We start from the raw sequence: 23,347 nt of genomic DNA on the forward strand, positions 1-23,347 counted from the left end.
AATATGAAAATAAGGATTTGAATATGTTGCCGTAGAGCAGTGGCCAGTTATGTTTGTCTGGCCATACTATTGTTATTGTTATCATTATAGCTGCAGTAGCTTGTAGTATATTAGTAATAGCCCAATAGTAGTCAGTGTCCTATAGAGGTGAATTCACAAGCCTACTAAGCCCACACTGTCATATGGACATTTTCAAACAGTTATATTAAGTAAAACAAACAAGGGATTGTATATTAATTAGGTAAGAAACACAACATTTCGTCTTTCATGTTCCTCAAATTGGTGAATTATGACCCATGACGTTTTGTTGTCTGTGGTTCCTTTAATGTCTGTGGGTTCCGATCTATTTTCCACCTACCAGTGGCTTAACCGGAACTTTACTAACCAAATACAGACAAGGGGCGGTGCCGGATCAATGCCTTATTTGGAGTTTCCACTTTAGCGGCAACTTGGCTCTCAAAGTCAGAGCAAGCCTGTGGATTCACGGAGCGCTTGCAATATTTACACACTATTAATTCTGACAATTAGTGTATTTGTAAACCACTGTTGTTGCATGAAAGGGGTTTTAATGAGTAGAAGGACAATCAAACCCCTGTGCGTTATGTTGGGCAAACTATGTGTCACCATGCACAGTATATGGATGAAATTTCTCAGATGTTTTTATTTTTTTTAATAAAGGGAGGACAAGTTCAAGCAGGACTGATGTACTGTATACAGATCAACGTCAAGAAGCCAGTGTGGTGCAACATTAAGACAAGAGACACACACGTTGGGGACATTGAGCCCACTATAATCAAAAGTATGAATTGTATTGTACATCCCTAAAATCTTTGTCTCCATACTGATATTGTAGGCTATAAAGCAATTATTTAATTTTATTTAATTGTACTATCATGTGTAATAATGAAATACATGTGTATAACACCCTACATACATTTAATATGTGAAAATAGTATTCATGACTTAAATCACGCTAAAACATTTCCAGGTTTCAAGTGAAGAGCTGACATGCCCTCTCCATACTTTTACGCACAGTTGTCTCTGGCACCAGTATTGTGTATGGATTCAAGTGGTTGAGTGGGTAAAGGCCGGAATATTTAACTTTTTATCTCAGAAGGAATAATTGCGATGATTCGGCAAAAGCAGCTTTACGCATGAATGATGATTCCAATGTCATTTTGACTAGCATGATTATAACGAGTGGTCCAGTTGTGTGTTCTAATATGACAAAGGATAAAGGTGAAATATGTTCTCGAGGACAAGACGAATGCAATACCTCATATCAAACATTTTATATTAATGTGAATTCGTCAACAGGTAGCAAAGTAGCCGACTGCACAATGAGGAAATCATGATCCGCCTCATAGCAGACCCAACACAGGCTTCGCTCCACACAGCTCATCCTTCGCTTCAACATGTCTTCCTGCAACGGACTATAATGCTGTGTTTTTAACCATGTGGGAAAGCGGTAATTTCCAGTTTCAAGTATAAAATACGAGTTCGATGCATTCACGTGCTTTGAACTCGTTGAGAAACGCTGATTAGCTAATGGCAAACCAGCTGCGTCAACCATAAATAAAAATAGGCTACAGCTATCATGCTCGCACACAAATTGTGTTCAAAACCCGGACTAATAGATTGCTATTTATAAATATTTTTTTGTAGTCGCATTTAACTGCCGAAAATGCTGTTGTCGCGGTAATTTCCTTTATGGGATATGTCAGAGTTCACTATGTGGGAAAAGTCGGAGGTCAGGGATGATAAACGAGTTCCTAATAGGCCTACTAGTTGGAGGTGTTTCAAGTGTTTTTTCCTAGTCATATATGGTAAATACCACATTCCCCCTAGATTATGAATGCAGCATAATGTTCCACTATGAGGTGCTTCCATTGGTGACGTGTTGTGTGCGGTCTGGCTTTGTGTATCCATAAATGGTCATCTACGTCACATAAATGTTCCGTCCCCCTATTTAATACCAGCAAGCGCTGGAGTTCCCTATCCGAGCTATACAGAGCAGCGCTACTCTTGTGAAACCACCACCACCGTTTCATTGATTCACAGACTTTAAACACACAACATGCAAACAAGAAGGTAATGACAGGTCTCATTGTAACTATATTAATAACAATTGCCTGTGACAGTTAAGCTCTACTATATTGGAGAGATATCAACGCTGTCTCTGAAGGGAACTTGGATACAACATCTAGGATCTTTTTTTCTCCACTCTCTAACACTTATAGATCATCATCTACTGTGTATTTTTCTATTCGGATACCTGCACGTTGCCATTTATGTCAGACTAAATAACTGCTATGACAGGGAAACTGGCGGACAAGCTCCCTCTTACCATGAGCAGTTTAATAAACACGATTCCTGACAGTCTTTACCCAGAAGAGGACATTCCGACGTCTATGAACATTTTCACCAATACGGATTCTATAAACCACTACTCGCAAATGAATACAGGTAAGCATAGTTTACTTTATTTGGGATGTGATTGGATTATGTTCTATCTAGGCTCTGTTGTAACTACAGCGCGTCTCAGCGGTGGAGATCATGCAGGCACCGCAACAGTTGTCTTGGAGCGCGCGCAACGATCATCATCCAGGCACCTGTTTGCGCTTCGGGCTGTTACGCACATGATCGATCTCGATTGAATACTTTGTTTTTTAAAGCATTTTTCACAATGGTTGGCTACTATTATTTCGATTACATGTAAAACAAGTGCTGTAACTGTTAACCATATTATAAGAGGCAAGCTTTTATGCCAGAAATATGCGTAACAATGTCCAAGCCTATGAGTTTCCCTGGCTACTGTCACACTTTCACGACCTTAAATTTGCAAGTAAGGTCAAACAGTAATGTAAATAGGCCTAACATTAATTTATCTGCCCTGGTGAAAGCTTACCCAAAATGATTGGCATGTCTTTAAAGTGAAAGTAAAACGCATAAATTGGCGAAAATTCATAGATTAAAATGTAATCACCAAAAACAAAAATATAAATTAATGTGGATAGGCCTACATATTTTTTGTTTACTTAAATTGTACCATGATAAAGCCACAGTTGTGTTGATAGTCCATAAATAAATGTGCCACTGTAACCAAAACAACATTGCACACATTGCCTGTGCATAAGACATTCATTATTTCTAGCTAACATTACATTAATGAATTCATCACTGTTTGTTTATTTATTGACAATTTAGAGATTATTTTTGGATTGGACTATGAGTGGCATGGCCATTCACTTTAAAGTGGGAGTTTGACCGACGTTTCAAACTTGCCCATGCCTATAGCCTAACGAGTAGGCTGTAGGCTGTTCGACGATTAGGCTACACATCTATGAAGATCATTTATTTGTTTGCTCTCCAGATGACAGCAACTTTCATTTTTAGAGATGTGTGTCATACAATTATAATTTATTATGTTTAAATTGAATCCAAGGGTTTGTCAATTTCAAAATGAAGTTTAGAAGAATCACTTTTATATAATCATTGAAACGATCCTTGATAGCAATAGCTGTACATACATGTTTTCAGATCAATATGCTCCGGACACACCAACAGATTTTATTCAAATGTACAGCCGACAGTAGGCTATATACAGCTGTAGCACATTTCAATTGGACCTCTTGGACATCAATAGGTGAGGAATGACAATTGTATAGTAGCCTACTGAAATTAATGTATTTGGCATTAAATAATTGTTGTTGGAGTTGTTAGCGGCAAGATAAAGATAAAGGCCTATACAATCTTTAATAATTAAATATTGTACAGTAAAGTAGTCTAATTATTTCACTATACAGAAGCTGAAGTGTCATTACTCTTTAGAGGTTCATCAATGTATGGTTAAAATTGTCCTAATATTATCTATATTGATAATCGAATATCTATGGACATGTGTTAATTGTCAATATGTTAAGGCCTATTAATTTGCAAAGTAAATGTAGATTAATAATTAGAAATTGTAAACAACCTTTCAAATGTCTGAAAACACAGCACCAACCACTTCTAATTATAATATGGATATAGCTATATTCTATCATTACACATCCCCGTGACTTAGTACAGTAGTGTTTGCCAATCCCTTAAAATTATATTTGCTCTGATATAAGTATCACCTCTCGATACTTCAGAGATAACAGCATGCTTTTTATAACTAATCAATACATTTCTGACAAAGGTCATGAAAGAGATGGAAACCCTTTACATGTCTCACAATTAGGTTAGCCAGGTGTTTACCAGGTAGTCATCAATGAATTATAATATGACATGTTCATTACATATAATATCTGACTACATATTCTCATTTAAATCACATATATTGACTATGATGAGCAAAACTCTGAAGTACCTATTTGATACCTATAGAGTCAGGTGTTAGGTCCCGTGTGCAAGTGATGTTCTCTCACAATATTCACCACCAAAGCAATAACACCAGCTCACTTGAGAGCAATATCTGTGACACTGCTTAAATGTTCAAGTCAAAATATTGAGGAAGATTACAGCAAGATATAATGGCTGCCTTGTATTCATATAGCCTAATGTCTAAAACACACACACCTAAGCATTTGCTATTTTTTAGGCTTGTTTTCTTCAACTTCACCTCCAGAATAATTCAAACAAAAGTTTTTAAATTGACATCATGTGTTCAATAGATGTGTGAAACATATGTAGTTTTGGTTTTGTTTGTTTCATCATGCTTTGCCCTTAGCCAAATTCTGGTAAACAGACAGTAATTACTGGGACTGAATGAATATATAAGCACCCCTGTGTATAATTTATTGCAACTTGAATGATGGGCTGATATAGGCTGTCTGATGATGTATGAATTCTTTCAAAATGTCTGCACAAAACCTGTTAAAATCTCTGCACGCAACTGTGCCATCTCAGAACTGCATTAATTTGGATATTTTCATTGCAGGTGTCTGATATGACATGTAATAATTGTAATGCTGCCACATATACCTAAGATAGTGTGTTTTATAGTAGTGCTATAGTAGCCTGACAAAAGTGAAAGAAACAAGAAAGTTACTGTGAACATAACATTTAGCTAGAAGACCAAATGTGCATTTCTATGGCCGAATGTGCGTACACTGTAGCTGACCAAGTGATCTGAGTAGGAAGTTCACTTTACAGTTCGATTTGCTCATTTTGTGTAGATTTCATGTTCTGCTAAAACCCATGCAGCTACAGTACAGTGGACATACATGTATCTGTGAGAGTGCTGGCAGTGGTGTCTGGCTTACGCCCTGTTGAGAATCAGATCTTGCCATTCACTGTGGCTGTCCTCCTGTGGGACATACAATGACTGGATCAAAGGGGGTGTTTAGGTCTTGATTTATGAGAGCTTGTGGGATCTGAGAGAGAGAACATTGTCTCAGATGCACAAGTCAGTGGATAAACTTGCAGGTCTGACACCACCGCTCACTTTTTCCTAATGAACTGGATTGGACTGCTTTGTTTTAAGATTTCTTCTTGGCAGACTATTTGCAGAGATATGCAGAGAAGCTGAATTTCAGACTAATCGAGGACTCTGACTGAAATATCAAGCAGGTTCATATTTATCATAGTCTAGTAGCTTCTAGACTCAAACTTTTCTGTACTAGTAGTACTGCACACTTTCACGTGTTTTTTTTCTAATGGGTTTCTAACATGTTATAACAACTGGGTGAACTACTCATTGACACTACTTCAATTTGTTTCCCTTTCATCCAGATAATATCATGGATCTGGGGATGGGAAGTGATAAGGGAAATGCAGAGATCCAGTACGGCTCTAGCTTCCAGTCCAGCCGCAGCGGGCAGCCGGTCACCTATTTGGGGAAGTTTGCCTTCGATACTCCTCCGTCGGGTGGAATGGGGGGCTCTGGCTGGTGTTCAGACAACAATATCATTAGTTTAGTAAGTGCTGGGATCTTGGGCGTCTCCCCGTCGCCTGGCACTATCACCACACAGACATCGTCCTCTGGAGCCAGCATGGGCGGCCAGTCCTCAGATATGGAGCAGGTCTATGGTCCGCCACTGCCTGCTTATTCCACCTGCAGCGAGCTGTACCAGGATCAGGTCTCCTTCCACCACAGTCCTGCTACCAGCACTACCCTCGGCTACCCCAGCAATGACTACCACACCACCTCCAAGCCCTCCATGGACGGGAGCCTTTTCTCTATGATCCCAGACTATAACCTCTTCCATCATCAGGGTGAGGTTGGCATGATGGAGCACAAGCCTTTCCAGTCCATGGACCCCATTCGTGTCAACCCCCCACCCATCACACCACTAGAGACCATTCGCGCATTCAAAGACAAGCAGATTCATCCAGGTTTCATGGGCGGGCAGCAGCATGCTCCTCAGCACCACCAGCCACCACAGACACTAACACTCAAACCAATCCGACCACGGAAGTACCCAAACCGGCCCAGCAAAACCCCTGTGCATGAGCGGCCACATGCCTGCCCAGCAGAAAACTGTGACAGACGCTTCTCCCGTTCAGATGAACTGACACGCCACCTCCGCATCCACACGGGTCACAAACCCTTCCAGTGCCGCATATGTATGCGCTCCTTCAGCCGAAGCGACCACCTGACTACCCACATCCGCACGCACACGGGCGAGAAGCCCTTCTCCTGTGAATTCTGTGGACGCAAGTTTGCCCGGAGTGATGAGCGCAAGAGACATGCCAAAGTTCACCTCAAGCAGAAGGACAAGAAGCCGGCCGACAAGGGGAGTGGAGCAGCTGGCAGCCACAGCTCACCCCCCAATTCCTGTGGTGGCAGTGGGGGGCCCAGCGGTGGCAACATCATGACTGTCACTACCTGTGCTTAGGATGGACCATCACCATGCCCTAACATAAGACTGGGGAGGGAGGGATCCTATCCACAATGAGACAAATAGGTGACTCTTTCTCTCTCTTTTTCTCTTACACTCCATCTCTTTAATTTTTTATTTCCATGTAATATTTCCCTCCTCTATTTGGAGATGTTATCTTGTAAGAGTATGGGAAGAAGAGGACATAGACGGGAGAGACAGCAACTGTGTGAATGTTTGCAAGCAGAGGGGCATCATGGCACCGGCTGTCCAAGAGGATATGGCATATCTTTGATAATGAAATTCAAGTTTCTGAAGTGATACTTTATCATGTATTGTGTTTTCTGAGAAATTCACCAAAAATCTTGGATATGATGGGATTCAGAAAAATGATGATTTGGGTTTAGATTGAATTACAACTGGGCGTAGAATAAGGTGAGCTATGTTTGGGATGTATGCATTTATTTCATCTGGTTGTTTAAAAGTGCAATTGGTTGTATTTGTGTACTGTTGTTGATACCTTATTTGCTGCACTTTCCATTGCCTTGTCTTTTTGTTGTAAAATACTTTTTTACACATATTTTTTATTATTATTATTGTTTCTCAAAAGAATGTGCCAAACGTTTTGGGATAATACTGCTATGTTTGTTTTCTTAATTGTGCCTGGGATTAACCAAACATTACAAATACATAAACTGTTTCCGACATTGATTTAAGGCAGATGGTTAACATTAGCCCCAAAATACTGAAACTTGTTATTTTATTATAATTTGAGCAATTATAAGTATCACAGTTACAACTCAGTTGGTCAGAATCCTTTTGCTATAAACTCAAAAACATCAGCATAAAAAAAACATTAATATTGGTTTTGTCCATCCAAACCCGATCCTGTGTTCAATGGACCAGTCTTTGGTGGTAATCTATTGTCGTCTGATGCACACTAAATAAAATGGATTGCAACATTAATGTTAAATCTTCATGAACTGATGAAGAATGTAACATATTCACTACAAATTACACAAATCCATGACAGAAAGCTTCAAGATACCCAAGATAAAACAAAAATCTATATTTTAAGTTTAGTGCTTATGTTTCTTTAAAAATATATAGTACTGTCTATCTTCCAAGGGTTCCCCTTGGTCACATTTATATGTGTATTTAAAGACACACTCGACCAAACTTGAAGTGAAATGCTAAGAGCGCAGAGAATAAGACTGAAACATTGAAATACCTGCATCTATACTACAAGTCAACATTTCTGAATAACAGCAGAGATGAAGAGGGCCTTTTATCTGTGCATTCACTGAGAGACCTGCCAGTTATATTCATGTAATTAGAGATATTGTAAAATAAAATGTTTTGCATATTGTTACAATGAGCAACATCTTTAAGAAATACTATAGAATCTACATGGTATTGCCATGTTTACACCTACTATTTTGAGAGATCCTGAATTTAAAATGGTTATTATTTTTTGTATAGTGAGAGATATATACAGGTACTTCAACTTTTATACTCAGACTGTCAAAGGCACCATATACTTCAGTATTAAATTGTGCATTTGTATGCATGTGTATGTAAAAGTACAATATATAAAAACAAATGTATACATACACACATTTCTTATTGACTGAATGCTTGTGCAGAAGGGGTCTTAAAATGCTTCTTGTAAAGTAATGATAATGCAGAAAGTTTTGTGAACACAAGTCATTGCACAAGACTTGAGCATTGACAGTGCCAAATGGGGTTCATTATCTTCCATTTCAAAACGATCTAATATTATTTGTACCTACTATAGGGTTCTTAACAGAAAGTGGTTTGAGGAAACACTAAATGTGTTCTTAAACTAAATAAACAAAAATCTGAACAAAAATCTTTGTATTTCAATTGCAAACAAGCCTGTAATGTATGGATTCCAAAGTTCAGACAAATATATTGAAAAAAAGAAGCCTAGTACACAGTATGCAACATTTCTCACTATCCACATGGATTTTTAGATCAGTAAGGCAATATCAGTATGCAATATACAGTCTTACAAGTGGCAAGTCTGGCATTGACTGAAGGCTACGCTACTTGAATTACTTTAGATTCAGATAAATACATTTCTTACAATAATCTTGGGTCACACTGACTTAAAAAATGCACGCATATGTGTGTCAAATATATAAAATCATTAAACAAGTAGTCAAATAAGTCAAATCATATAATCTTATAATTTCATTAATGATAACAATGTATAGGTAATAATGTACTACAATACATTTGAGGGATGTAAATCCAAACTGTTTGGGAATTTATCCACTACATTTGATTGTTGTCTTCACTGTGCTCAATGCTCTAGTCAGCTTTGGTCTTGGCGTTTCTCTGATTCCCCTGAAAGGGCAGTTATTTTACCCCTCCACTCCCATCTGGCCCTGTGTGCGATAATTAATGCACCACAGTCGAATGTGTTCTCTGTGTGTTTGATATGGATTACTTATTGTCATAGCAGCTGTGCCTGATAGCAAAAACTTTCACAAATCTTGATTGAAAATTTCAACAAAGGTCAAAAACAAGGATTTATAAATGCGTTGCTCACTAAATTACAGCATTCTCCAATGTGCTTCCAAGGCTACATTTCCTCTTTCCTGTGCAAACTGGTTTTCATTGCTAGGCTTCCTGGCAAGTGTGCACTTATTTTCCAATTAATTTGGCCCCAGAGTGTCTTTCTCCAGTTCATCTACTGTAAATGGGTAAATGAACAGACCCCTTGCATTGTCTGACAGACTTGGTGAGTTCACACATACAGTATCATCTCACTTATTATTTAAATCAATTGCTTTCTGAAGTGCATTTTAGGACAGTTGTATTCCTGGTGCCAATTATTAATATTTCCGGGACTTTGCTTGAGCTAGTTTGATGAATGGCAGGATTTTAAAAAGGATAGTTCACTGATCATGATTAGTTAGCAAGTGAATAGTAGTAAGTGAAAAAATAAACGATATAGAAGGGGAATGTAGATGATTACAGTCCATCTATAATGATACTCAAATAACACTGGTCTGTATTGATTCAAAACATGTATCATTTGAAGTGGGATTTGCCTTAAGCTAAGTGAAGTGTATAAAACTGTATGTATGGCTTGGAATATTCAGTTATGGCCTCTAATGTTAAAAGTGTGTGCATAAGCAAGTGTATCCATCTTAACTTCTCTGGTTAATTGAAGGGATGAAATTCTCAACAGCTGAGATGGGATTGGCTCACAGGTGGAAAAGGCAAATACAATCTATAATGAACAAATATATAAATGCAATATGCAACAATTTTACTGAGTTACAGTTCATAAAAGGAAATCAGCCAATTGAAATAAATTCATTAGGCCCGAATCTGTGGATTTTACATGACTGGGCAGGGGTGCAGCCAAGGGTGGGCCTGGGAGGACATAGGCTCACTCACTTAGGAGCCAGGCCCAGCCAATCAGAACGAGTTTCCCCCCACAAAAGGGCTTTATTACAGAAATAAATACTCCTCTGTTTCATCAGCTGTCCGGGTGGCTGGTTTCAGATGATCCCGCAGGTGAAGAAGCTGGATGTGGCAGTCCTGGGCTGGCGTGGTACACGTGGTCTGCGGTTGCGAGGCCGGTTGGACATACTGATAAATTCTCTAAAATGACATTGGAGGCGGCTTATGGTAGAGAAATGAACATGCAATGCCCTGGCAACAGCTCTAATGGACATTTCTGCAGTCAGCATGCCAATTGCATGCTCCCTCAAAATTTGAGAAATCTGTGGTATTGTGTTGTGTGACAAAACTGCACATTTTAGAGTGGCCTTTTATTGTCCCCAGCACAAGGTACACCTGTGTAATGATCATGCTGTTCAATCAGTTTTTTGATATACCACACCTGTCAGGTGGATGGGTTATCTTGGCAAAGGAGAAATGCTCAGTAATAGGGATGTAAACAAATGTGTGCACAAAATTGGAAAAAATTATATTTTTGTGCTTATGGAACATTTCTGGGATCTTTTATTTCAGCTCATGAAACAAGGGACCAACATTTTACATGTTTCGTTTATATCTTTATTCAGTGGAACAAGAAATGTCTAAGGATTTGGTGTAGACATTATTTGCTGATTTGGGATATTGTTTCATCCTCTTCTGGTTTAGAATAATGACTTCGTTTTTAAGGGGACATCGATAATGAGCTAAATATCCTCAGACTTATTCTGTACCTTTTCATTCAGCAACAAAGCCTTGTAGTAAGAGTAGAATAACAAAGACAAAGACAGTTTTCAGAGATCATATGGCAGCCCTGTGCATTTGATGCTCGTATGTGAGGGTTCAAATGTTAAGTTTATGGTGAATGAGGTTTGGTTTTAAAGAATACTGTGTTTATCTAGCTCTCGGTGAGAAGAGTTGAAGTTTTGCTCGGAAGAGAGGAGAATACGCCAACATTATTTCCATCTGTCACCCAAAGACGTAATTACAAGGGGATGTTGTCATCTGTCATATTTCTGACTAATGCAAAGTTCACCGTGTAAAAGCATGGTCTATATTACATTTAACAACTGTACATTTTTATTTCACATTACTGTTAAATATAAAATCACTGTAACAAGGTCTGAAATCAAAAACTGTCCTCATGAATCATGATTCAATAGTGCTTTCTTTGTCCCATTTGATCTGAACACAGTACTATCAAGACTGTTTTCCTTTTTGTATTTGTCTTGAACTGGAATGATTTTAGAGGATACATTAAGTGTGTAAGAGATTTAAATAAGAGATCTCCCTTCATATCTTCTCCTCATCATCCTGATAGTTCTCTACTCAGTCCTGGACTCGAGCCAACCTTAACAGCCATGTTTGGGCCAAATTGGGATGCAAGGTTGGGTGATTAGGAACAATATGCGATGAGAACTCCACAAAAGTAACAAAATGTAAATGTGACCTCAGTCAGCTTACAGCTCAAGGCGTCCCTGTGCTGATGTCTGTGTTTACTCATTAATTTACTCCCTGTAAAAGCTGCCTTTGTGCAAGGTCATAAAAGACTGAAAGTAAACATTCCACACAAAACCTCCATGACCACTTTTGTACCAGGATAAATGACTGGCAGCTCATCTCATAATAATAACCAAAAAAATTCAAAAAATGTAAAATGATGATAGATTTCTATCCTAAATGCTAATTTTGAGGATGGTACCAGACATTTTCAAGGTGGTCCATACTAGAGTAGGTTCATCTTTGGTAGATGGCACTGAAATGTTTTAGGGAAATGTTTATTTGTTATCTCTTGTGTTTTCTTTTCATTATATCTTCTTGTTTGCATGTGCACGAAAATGTTCCAACCATGTTTAGAGCCACCTTCAGGTTCTAAAGGTGGTGCTAAATTATTTTATTATGCATGAAAATAATGATTACAACAAAAATATTAAACTTAAGTAAAAGGGGACAGACAAACTTGCGGAGCTACAAATATGGACATTTTGGAATACACTGGGATTTTTTTTTTCTTCAGAAACAAGAGGTCTTGTTGAAAATGTTGTGGATTGTCTTACTTCATGTTTTTCTATTACCTTATAATAAGGTCCTAATATAAATTTTGAATATTGTAATGAAATGTATTATCCTTTTGTGGTGGGGAGATGTACTCCCCTCATTGTTAACTTGGCACTTCAGTTTGTTGTAACGCAATTGTTTTTGTTATTTCTATGTAAAGTACTTGAATAAAGAAAATGAAAATGTGTGTGTGTACCATTTGCACTATTATATATACCGTTGAAGTCGGAAATGTATTACACCTTAGCCAAATACATTTAAACTCAGTTTATCACAATTCCTGACATTTATTCCAAGTAAAAAATGCCCTGTCTTAGGTCAGTTAGGATCACCACTTTATTTTATGAATGTGAGACATCAGAATAATAGTAGAGAGAATGATTTATTTCAGCTTTTATTTCTTTCATCACATTCCCAGTGGGTCAGACGTTTACAATACACTCAATTAGTAATTGGCAGCATTGCCTTTAAATTGTTTAACTTGGGTAAAGCATTTCGGGTAGCCTTCCACAAGCTTCCCACAATAAGTTGGGTGCATTTTGGCCTATTCCTCCTGACAGAGCTGGTGTAACTGAGTCAAGTTTGTAGGCCTCTTTGCTTGCACACACTTTTTTAGTTCTGCCCACAAATGTTCTATGGGATTGAGGTCAGGGCTTTGTGCTGGCCACTCCAATGCCTTGACGATGTTGTCCTTAAGCCATTTTGCCACAACTTTGGAAGTATGCTTGGGGTCATTGTCCATTTGGAAGACCCATTTGCTTCAATTTATCCACGTAATTTTCTATCCTCATGATGTCATCAAGTGCATCAGTCCCTTCTGCAGCAAAGCACCCCCACAACATGATGCTGCCACCCCCGTGCTTCACGGTTGGGATGGTGTTCTTCGGCTTGCAAGCCTCCCCCTTTTTCCTCCAAACATAACTATGGTCATTATGGCCAAACAGTTCTATTTTTGTTTCATCAGACCAGAGGATATTTCTCCAAAAAGTATGAACTTTGTCCCCATGTGCAGTTGCAAACCGTAGTCTGGCTTTTTTATGGCTGTTTTGGAGCAGTGGCTTCGTCCTTGCTGAGCGGCCTTTCAGGTTATGTCGATATTGGTCTTGTTTAACTGTGGATATAGATACTTTTGTACCCGTTTCCTCCAGCATCTTCACAAGGTCCTTTGCTGTTGTTCTGGGATTGATTTGCACTTTTCACACCAAAGTACGTTCATCTCTGGGAGACAGAATGTGTCTCCTTCCTGAGCGGTTTGACGGCTGCGTGGTCCCATGATGTTTATACTTGCGTACTATTGTTTGTACAGATGAACGTGGTACCTTCAGGCGTTGGGAAATTGCTCCCAAAGATGAACCAGACTTGTGGAGGTTTACAATTGTTTTTCTGAGGTCTTGGGCTGATTTCTTTTGATTTTCCCATGATGTCAACCAAAGAGGCACTGAGTTTGAAGGTAGGCCTTGAAATACATCCACAGGTACACCTCCAATTGACTCAAAATATGTCAATTAGCCTAGCAGAAGCTTCTAAAGCCATGACATAATTTTCTGTAATTTTCCAAACTGTTTAAAGGCACAGTCAACTTAGTTAGTTAGTGTATGTAAACTTCTGACCCACTGGAATTGTGATAGAGTGAATTATAAGTTAAATAATCTGTGTGTAAACAATTGTTGGAAAATTACTTGCGTCATGCACAAAGTAGATGTCCTAACTGACTTGCCAAAACTATAGTTTGTTAACAAGAAATTTGTGGAGTGGTTGAACAACAAGTTTTAATGACTACAACCTAAGTGTATGTAAACTTCCGACTTCGACTGTATGTTTATACCATGGCGTTGTTGAATACTTGTTTCTGATTGGCTTAAAGGGCATTCTAGAGAATGCATCATTTCCCTTTATAAACTGGGTGGTTCGAGTCCTTAATGCTGATTGGCTGAAAAACCGTGGTATACAAAGGGTATGACAAAACATCTATTTTCACTGCTCTAATTATGTTGGTAACCAGTTTATAATAGCAATTACACAACGGGTGGGTCTAATCCTGAATGCTGATTGGTTAAAACCATATTACATGTCTATTCCACAAGTTACCACTGGCTAAATCAATGACTTTAAAATGCCCATTTACTCTGCACAATCCACTGTCTCATCAGCCCAGCAAGACAATTTATAAACATGAGCTCTACTATAAAAAGCATCTATACATTATCTCATATTTCTTTTAAATTAACATTTAGTTGTCAACAACGGATATTTGTATAAACCTTGCTGTCTGGATCTCCGACATTTGCAGCATTGTTTCAATATTCAAATTCGATCTCCAGCTATCCCATAGTAACAAACATGTCGGGAGTCGGGACAAGACAGACACGCAGCGTTTCTCAGCCAGTCGAAATCATTAAATCAGCTGGCATCATTTTTATGGATTGAAAAAAGATAAAACGAAACCAAGTGCAGCTAGTTTGCAGTCTTTACAGCTTCAGTTTGAAGTGATTGCGTTAGCTGTGTTGTTGGCTAGCTCCTCTGAACACCAGTGCCCTGACGAGAAACACATTTTCTATGCCAGGCGAAATCGCACCTCATTAGTTCACTGTTATGTTATGGATATGTCTAAATAAATGTCACTAGAAAACAGCTTAAATAAATGAAAATGCATCTACTGTTGTTATTCTGGCTGCACTGTTTGACATGACTGTAAATTGGCCGTAGTTGGCTAGTTAGCAAGCAAGGGAACGTTGCCAGCCAATATGGCAATGGAACATTTAGAACGAACAACTTGGTCTCTTCCATAGATGCAGAACAAAAAGACTGAACGACTGGGTCGCGTCTCTGGCAACTGAACCGATAGAACAAACGACCAGCCAGCTTGGGTAGCAAACCTAGATTTGTGTTGGGACTATATATTGTGGAAGGATGAAATAGTATGAATAAATTAAACAAAATAATGTTTTTAATGAAATATGTCAATCATTATTTGAATATGTTGGTAACCCGTTGTATAAAAGTGATAATGCCTTCAAAGCACAACACCAGTGGCAATATATTCTCCAAACACCGGCTTCTCGGACATTATCACTTAATTAAACCCTGGAGCCTGGCGCACAGTTCACGATGACTGGAGCGTTGTCATCACAGTTTCATGATTAGTGAGGATTATTCGGGTAGATTTATAGGACTACTGTTCAACCCCTATTGTACACTTTTCTCACCTTCCATTTTTTCATGTATTGAACAACTGAATATTGCAACTTTCAGGATGAATCAAACTGCATTTTTTTATTCACCATTATATTTTGTGCATAAAGGCTCTCCAAAACCATAAAAAAAATATATTTGGCATAAATACTTTCCTAACCCGAAATAATATACAAGACCAGAGTATTTTTGAATATATTAATTGGTGCTGAAAAGGAGATGAATGAGTATTTACATGCTTTATGTCATTGAGCCTTGATATTCTGAACTGTTTTCTCCATAAATTCTAGTGAGTCTGTCAAGAAAATACAAATGAAAAAGGTACACCTTTTTGGCTTTAGATAAATGTACTGAAAACCCTATTGAATGAAAACTCCATGAGAAAATCTGTTGAGAGGGTTTTCAGTGGTTGAATTAAATGTATTCAGCACGTGCAAGGAAACCATGCATGCAAAGCCTGTTACGCACCTGCACAAGGTAAGTCTGAATACCACCTACTGAGAAGTGCATAGCAAAGGCATGCATAGGAAAGGGATACCCAGCCATGGTATATTAGCCATATACCACAAATCCCTGAGGTGCCTTATTGAGTGATAAGCTCCTTGAAGCCGTTGTTTGGAGGTCTTAGTCTCGGGCCTAACAACACCCGTGCCAATATATCCTCCAAACACCGGCTTCTCGGGTATTATCACTTAATAAGGCACCTCGGGGGTTTGTGGTATATAGCCAATATACCACGGCTAAGGGCTGTATCCAGGCACACCGCATCGCGTCATGCTAACAACAGCCCTTAGCCGGGGTATATTGGCCATTTACAACACCCCCTCCGGCCTTATTGCTTAAATAATGCACGTTAGAATTCAATGCCTATAGTTCCTTCTAACATTTTATATTTTTGAGCTGCTTTTGAAAGCAAAAGTCGAATTGATTTTTTTTTGTTGGCATTGTTGAATTCGATTTTCATAATGGCAAGGTAGGACTGAAGGTTTGGTTAGCTAAACTAGCAAGTCTTAGTTGTTTGGTTACCATGACAACTACTGTAGCACTCTAGTAAACTTGCTAGCTACTTTAGTGGATTTCTACCAGCAAATCTGGTAAATTATAGCCATGGTATAAAAGGGATAATCAACTCTGAAAATAATAGTTCCACTCAACTAGGGTGTCATGACACGCACCTTATTGCCGTTCATTATTTTCAATAGAACGCATACTGTGGCCCCTCATTGATTATCCCTTACATACTGATATATATACAGTATAGGTCAAGAGTTTGGACACCTACTCATTCAAGTGTTTCTTTATTTTTACTATTTTCTACATTGTAGAATAATAGTGAAGACATCAAAAATGTCTATGAAATAACATATATGTAATCATGTATTCATTTTTTAATCTAAATATATTTTAGATTCTTCAATGAAACCACCAATTTGCATAGATGACCGCTTTGCACACTCTTGGCATTCTCTCAACCAGTTTCACATGGAATGCTTTTCCAACATTCTTGTTGGCTGCTTTTCCATCACTTTGCAGTCCAACTCATCCCAAACCATCTCAATTGGGCTGAGGTCAGGTGATTGTGGAGGCCAGGTCATCTGATGCAGCACTCCATCACTCTCCTTCTTGGTCAAGTAGCCCTTACACAGCCTGGAGGTGTGTTGGGTCATTGTCATGTTGAAAAACAAATGGTAGCCCCACTAAGCGCAAACCAGATGGGACAGATTTCCACCGGTCTAATGTCCATTGCTCGTGTTGTCTTGGCCCAAGCAAGTCTCTTCTTATTGGTGTCCTTGCAGCAATTCAACCATGAAGGCCTGATTCACGCAGCCTCCGATAAACAGTTGATGTTGAGATAACTGTTCCTTTAAATGCTTCACATAGTTTTTTGGGCTGCAATTTCTGAGGCTGGTAACTCGAATGAACTTATCCTCTATAGCAGAGGTAACACTGGGTCTTCCCTTCCTGTGGCGGTCCTCATGAGAGCCAGTTTCATCAAAGCTCTTGATGTTTTTTGCGAGTACACGCGAATACATTCGCAAAGTTCTTGAAATTGACTGACCTTCATGTCTTAAAGTATTGATGGACTCTCGTCTCTCTTTGCTTATTCTTGCCATAATATGGACTACCAAATAGGGCTATCTTCTGTATACCACCCCTACCTTGTCACAACACAACTGATTGGCTCAAACGCATTAAGAAAGAAAGAAATTCCACAGAATTAACATTTAACAAGGCACACCTGTTCATTGAAATGCATTCCAGGTGACTACCTCATGAAGGAAAAGCAGCCAACAAGTGCTCAGCATATGTGTGAACTCCTTCAAGACTGTTGGAAAAGCATTCCAGGTGAAGCTGGTTGAGATAATGTCAAGAGTGTGCAAAGCTGTCATCAAGTCAAAGGGTGGCTACTTTCAAGAAACTCAAATCTAAAATATATTTAGATTTGTTTAACACTTTTTTGGTTACTACATGATTCCATATGTGTTATTTCATGTCTTCACTATTATTCCCCGGGTGCTAAGATGGTGCCGGAGAAGAAGGCTGATATTTACGTGTTCCTATCCAAATGTGTTTTTTTGTTCATTTCTTTGCGTTGTTTGTAAGTTGTTGTTTTTAAAAAAACGTATTTTGTACATAATGTTGCCGCTTCCACCTCTTATGACCGAAAATAACTTCTGGACATCAGAACTGAGATTACTCACCATAAACTGTCAGAATCCTTTTTTTCCATTTAACAAGTCCGACGTGAATGACTTAGTGCTTTCAGGCCCAGATCCCTGTCATTTGCGTTAAGAGAAGGGGATGAAAAAGAGTCCGGAGGGCGTGCTGCCTTCTGAGAATTCATAGGCGATCGAATAAACTCCCACTGCCTTCCATTCTGCTAGCAAACATACAATCTTTGGAAAATAAAATCGATAACCTACGCAGAAGATTAAACTACCAACGGGACATTCAAAACTGTAATATCTTCTGCTTCACGGAGTCATGGCTGAATGAAGATATTATCATCATACAGCTGGCTGGTTACACGCTGTATCGGCAAGATAGAACAGCGGCGTCTGGTAAGACAAGGGGCGGCGGACTATGTATTTTTGTAAATAACAGCTGGTGCACGATATCTAAGGAAGTCTCAAGGTTTTGCTCGCCTGAGGTAAAGTAGCTCATGATAAGCTGTACACCACACTATCTACCTAGAGAGTTTTTATCTGTATTTTTCGTGGCTATAAGACTGCACTCAATGAGCTGTAATCCGCCATAAGCAAACAGGAAAACGCTCACCCAGAGGCGGCACTCCTAGTGGCTGGGGACTTTAATGCAGAGAAACTTAAATAAGTCTTACCAAATTTCTATCAGCATGTTAAATGTGCAACCAGGGGTAAAAACAACTCTGGACTACCTTTACTCCACACACAGAGACACATACAAAGCACTCCCTCACCCTCCATTTGGAAAATCTGACCATAATTCTATCCTCCTGATTCCTGCTTACAAACAAAAATTAAAGCAGGAAGCACCAGTGACTCCATCATTAAAAAAGTGGTCAGATGAAGCAGATGCTAAGCTACAGGACTGTTTTGCTAGCACGGACAGGAATATGTTCTGGGATTCCTCTGAGGGCATTGAGGAGTGCACCACAACAGTCATTGGCTTCATCAATAAGTGCATCGATGACATCGTCCCCACAGTGATGGTACGTACATACCCCAACCAGAAGCTTTGGATTACAGGCAACATCCGCAATGAGCTAAAAGCTAGAGCTGCCACTATCAAGGAGCGGGACTCTAACCCGGAAGTTTATAAGAAATCCTGCTATGCCCTCCAACGAACCATCAAACAGTAAAAGTGTCAATAGACCGGCTACTACACCGGCTCTGATGTTCGTCGGAGGTGGCAGGGCTGGCAATCCATTACAGACTACAAAGGGAAGCACAGCAGAGAGCTGTCCAGTGACACGAGCCTACCAGATGAGCTAAACTACTTCTATGCTCGCTTTGAGGCAAAGAACACTGAAACATGCATGAGAGCACCGGCTGTTCCGGAAGACTGTGTGATCACGCTCTCCACAGCCGATGTGAGTAAGACCTTTAAACAGGTCAACATTCACAAGGCCGCAGGGCCAAACGGATTACCAGGACGTGTACTGTGAGCTTGCGCTGACCAACTGGCAAGTGACTTCACTGAAATTTTCAACCTCTCCCTATCCGAGTCTGTAATACCAACATAGTTTAAGCAAACCACCTGTGCCCAAGAATACTAAGGTAACTTGCCTAAATGACTACCAACCCGTAGCACTCACATCTATAGCCATGAAGTGCTTTGAAAGGCTGGTCATGGCTCACATCAACACCATTATCCCAGAAACTCTATAGACCTACTCCAATTTGCATACCGCCCTAACAGATCCAGAAATTATGCACTCTATTGCACTCCACACTTCCCTTTCTCACCTATACAAAATGAACACCTATGTGAGAATGCTATTCATTGACTGCAGCTCAGTGTTCAACACCATAGTGTCCTCAAAGCTCATGAATAAGCTAAGGATCGTGGGACTAAACACCTCCCTCTGCAACTGGATCCTGGACTTCCTGACGGGCCGCCCCCAGGTGATAAGGGTAGGTAACAACACATCCGCCACGTTGATCCTCAAAACAGGGGCCCCTCAAGGGTGCGTGCTCAGTCCCCTCCTGTACTCCGTTCACTCATGACTGCACGGCCAGGCATGACTCCAACACCATCATTAAGTTTGCCCGATGACACAACAGTGGTAGGCCTGATCACCGACAACAACGAGACAGCCTATAGGGAGGAGGTCAGAGACCTGGCCGTGTGGTGCCAGGACAACAACATTTCCCTCCACGTGATCAAGACAAAGGAGATGATTGTGGACTACAGGACAGGGCTGTAGTGGAGCAGGTTAAGAGCTTCAAGTTCCTTGGTGTCCACATCACCAACAAACTATTATGGTCCAAGACAGTCGTAAAGCTTGCACGACAAAACCTATTCCCCCTCAGGAGACTGAAAATATTTGGCATGGGTCCTCAGATCCTCAACATGTTCTACAGCTGCACCATCGAGAGCATCCTGGCTGGTTGCGTCACTGCCTGGTATAGCAACTGCTCGGCCTCCGATCACAAGGCACTACAGAGGGTAGTGCGTACGGCCCAGTACATCACTGGGGCAAAGCTTCCTGCCATCCAGGACCTCTATACCAGGAGGTGTCAGAGGAAGATCCTAAAAATGGTCAAAGACTCCAGCCACCATAGTCATAGGCTGTTTTCTCTGCTACCGCATGGCAAGTGGTACCGGAGCGCCAAGTCTAGGTCCAAGAGGCTTCTAAACAGCTTCTACCCTCAAGCCATAAGACTCCTGAACATCTAATCAAATAGCTACCCAGACTATTTCCATTGCCCCCCCCCCCCCTTTTTACACAGCTACTACTCTCCGTTGTTATCATCTTTGCATATTCACTTTAATAACTCTACCTAAATGTACATATTACCTCGACTAACCAGTATCCCCGCACATTGACTCTGTACCGATACCCCCCTGTATATAGTCCCGCTATTGTTATTTTACTGCTGCTCCTTATTTACTTGTTACTTTTGTCTCTTATTCAAATGTTTTTATATATGATTTTTTATATTTTTAAACTGCATTGTTGGTTAGGGGCTCGCAAGTAAGAATTTCACTATAAGGTCTACACTTGTTCTATTTGGCACGTGTGACTAATACAATTTTATTTTATTTGACAATATAGAAAATAGTACAAATAAAGAAGAACCCTTGAATGAGTATGTGTCCAAACTTTTGACTGCTACTGTATATAAGTATGTACGGGATAATCAATGAGGGGTTACAGTATATGTTCTATGGAAAAATAATGAACGACGTGGATGGTGTGTTCCCCAGCCTGATGCCTATACAGACTTCTCAAATAATTTTTATTTTATTTATTTTTTATTTCACCTTTATTTAACCAGGTAAGCAAGTTGAGAACAAGTTCTCATTTACAATTGCGACCTGGCCAAGATAAAGCAAAGCAGTTCGACACATACAACGACACAGAGTTACACATGGAGTAAAACAAACATACAGTCAATAATACAGTAAAAAAAAACAAGTCTATATACAATGTGAGCAAATTAGGTGAGAAGGGAGGTAAAGGCAAAAAAGGCCATGGTGGCAAAGTAAATACAATATAGCAAGTAAAACACTGGAATGGTAGTTTTGCAATGGAAGAATGTGCAAAGTAGAAATAAAAATAATGGGGTGCAAAGGAGCAAAATAAATAAATAAATTAAATACAGTTGGGAAAGAGGTAGTGGTTTGGGCTAAATTATAGGTGGGCTATGTACAGGTGCAGTAATCTGTAAGATGCTCTGACAGTTGGTGCTTAAAGCTAGTGAGGGAGATAAGTGTTTCCAGTTTCAGAGATTTTTGTAGTTCGTTCCAGTCATTGGCAGCAGAGAACTGGAAGGAGAGGCGGCCAAAGAAAGAATTGGTTTTGGGGGTGACTAGAGAGATATACCTGCTGGAGCGTGTGCTACAGGTGGGAGATGCTATGGTGACCAGCGAGCTGAGATAAGGGGGGACTTTACCTAGCAGGGTCTTGTAGATGACATGGAGCCAGTGGGTTTGGCGACGAGTATGAAGCGAGGGCCAGCAAACGAGAGCGTACAGGTCGCAATGGTGGGTAGTATATGGGGCTTTGGTGACAAAACGGATTGCACTGTGATAGACTGCATCCAATTTGTTGAGTAGGGTATTGGAGGCTATTTTGTAAATGACATCGCCAAAGTCGAGGATTGGTAGGATGGTCAATTTTACAAGGGTATGTTTGGCAGCATGAGTGAAGGATGCTTTGTTGCGAAATAGGAAGCCAATTCTAGATTTAACTTTGGATTGGAGATGTTTGATATGGGTCTGGAAGGAGAGTTTACAGTCTAACCAGACACCTAAGTATTTGTAGTTGTCCACGTATTCTAAGTCAGAGCCGTCCAGAGTAGTGATGTTGGACAGGCGGGTAGGTGCAGGTAGCGATCGGTTGAAGAGCATGCATTTAGTTTTACTTGTATTTAAGAGCAATTGAGGCCACGGAAGGAGAGTTGTATGGCATTGAAGCTTGCCTGGAGGGTTGTTAACACAGTGTCCAAAGAAGGGCCGGAAGTATACAGAATGGTGTCGTCTGCGTAGAGGTGGATCAGAGACTCACCAGCAGCAAGAGCGACCTCATTGATTTATACAGAGAAGAGAGTCGGTCCAAGAATTGAACCCTGTGGCACCCCCATAGAGACTGCCAGAGGTCCGGACAGCAGACCCTCCGATTTGACACACTGAACTCTATCAGAGAAGTAGTTGGTGAACCAGGCGAGGCAATCATTTGAGAAACCAAGGCTGTCGAGTCTGCCGATGAGGATGCGGTGGTTGACAGAGTCGAAAGCCTTGGCCAGATCAATGAATACGGCTGCACAGTAATGTTTCTTATCGATGGCGGTTAAGATATCGTTTAGGACCTTGAGCGTGGCTGAGGTGCACCCATGACCAGCTCTGAAACCAGATTGCATAGCAGAGAAGGTATGGTGAGATTCGAAATGGTCGGTAATCTGTTTGTTGACTTGGCTTTCGAAGACCTTAGAAAGGCATGGTAGGATAGATATAGGTCTGTAGCAGTTTGGGTCAAGAGTGTCCCCCCCTTTGAAGAGGGGGATGACCGCAGCTGCTTTCCAATCTTTGGGAATCTCAGATGACACGAAAGAGAGGTTGAACAGGCTAGTAATAGGGGTGGCAACAATTTCGGCAGATAATTTTAG

General features: G+C 40.1%; 1 protein-coding gene across 1 annotated transcript; it reads left to right on the forward strand.

Moving 5' to 3' along the window:
• Window positions 1–2,013: 2,013 nt before the first annotated feature.
• On the forward strand, window positions 2,014–12,526 carry LOC115111579 (early growth response protein 3-like). Its single transcript, XM_029637759.2, has 2 exons — window positions 2,014–2,466; window positions 5,719–12,526. The coding sequence occupies exons 1-2, from the start codon at window positions 2,313–2,315 to the stop codon at window positions 6,822–6,824; spliced, it is 1,260 nt and encodes a 419-aa protein (XP_029493619.1). The 5' UTR covers window positions 2,014–2,312; the 3' UTR covers window positions 6,825–12,526.
• Window positions 12,527–23,347: the final 10,821 nt, after the last annotated feature.

The sequence above is a fragment of the Oncorhynchus nerka genome, linkage group LG27 (assembly GCF_034236695.1).
Source record: "Oncorhynchus nerka isolate Pitt River linkage group LG27, Oner_Uvic_2.0, whole genome shotgun sequence".
NCBI classification, from domain to species: Eukaryota; Metazoa; Chordata; class Actinopteri; order Salmoniformes; family Salmonidae; genus Oncorhynchus; species Oncorhynchus nerka.

Bases quoted from the DNA above. Each gene is read 5' to 3' on its own strand.
- LOC115111579 (XM_029637759.2), top strand. From the start codon at position 2,313: ATGACAGGGAAACTGGCGGACAAGCTCCCTCTTACCATGAGCAGTTTA. The intron at 2,467-5,718 runs GTAAGCATAGTT...CCTTTCATCCAG, and splicing joins CTACTCGCAAATGAATACAG to ATAATATCATGGATCTGGGG.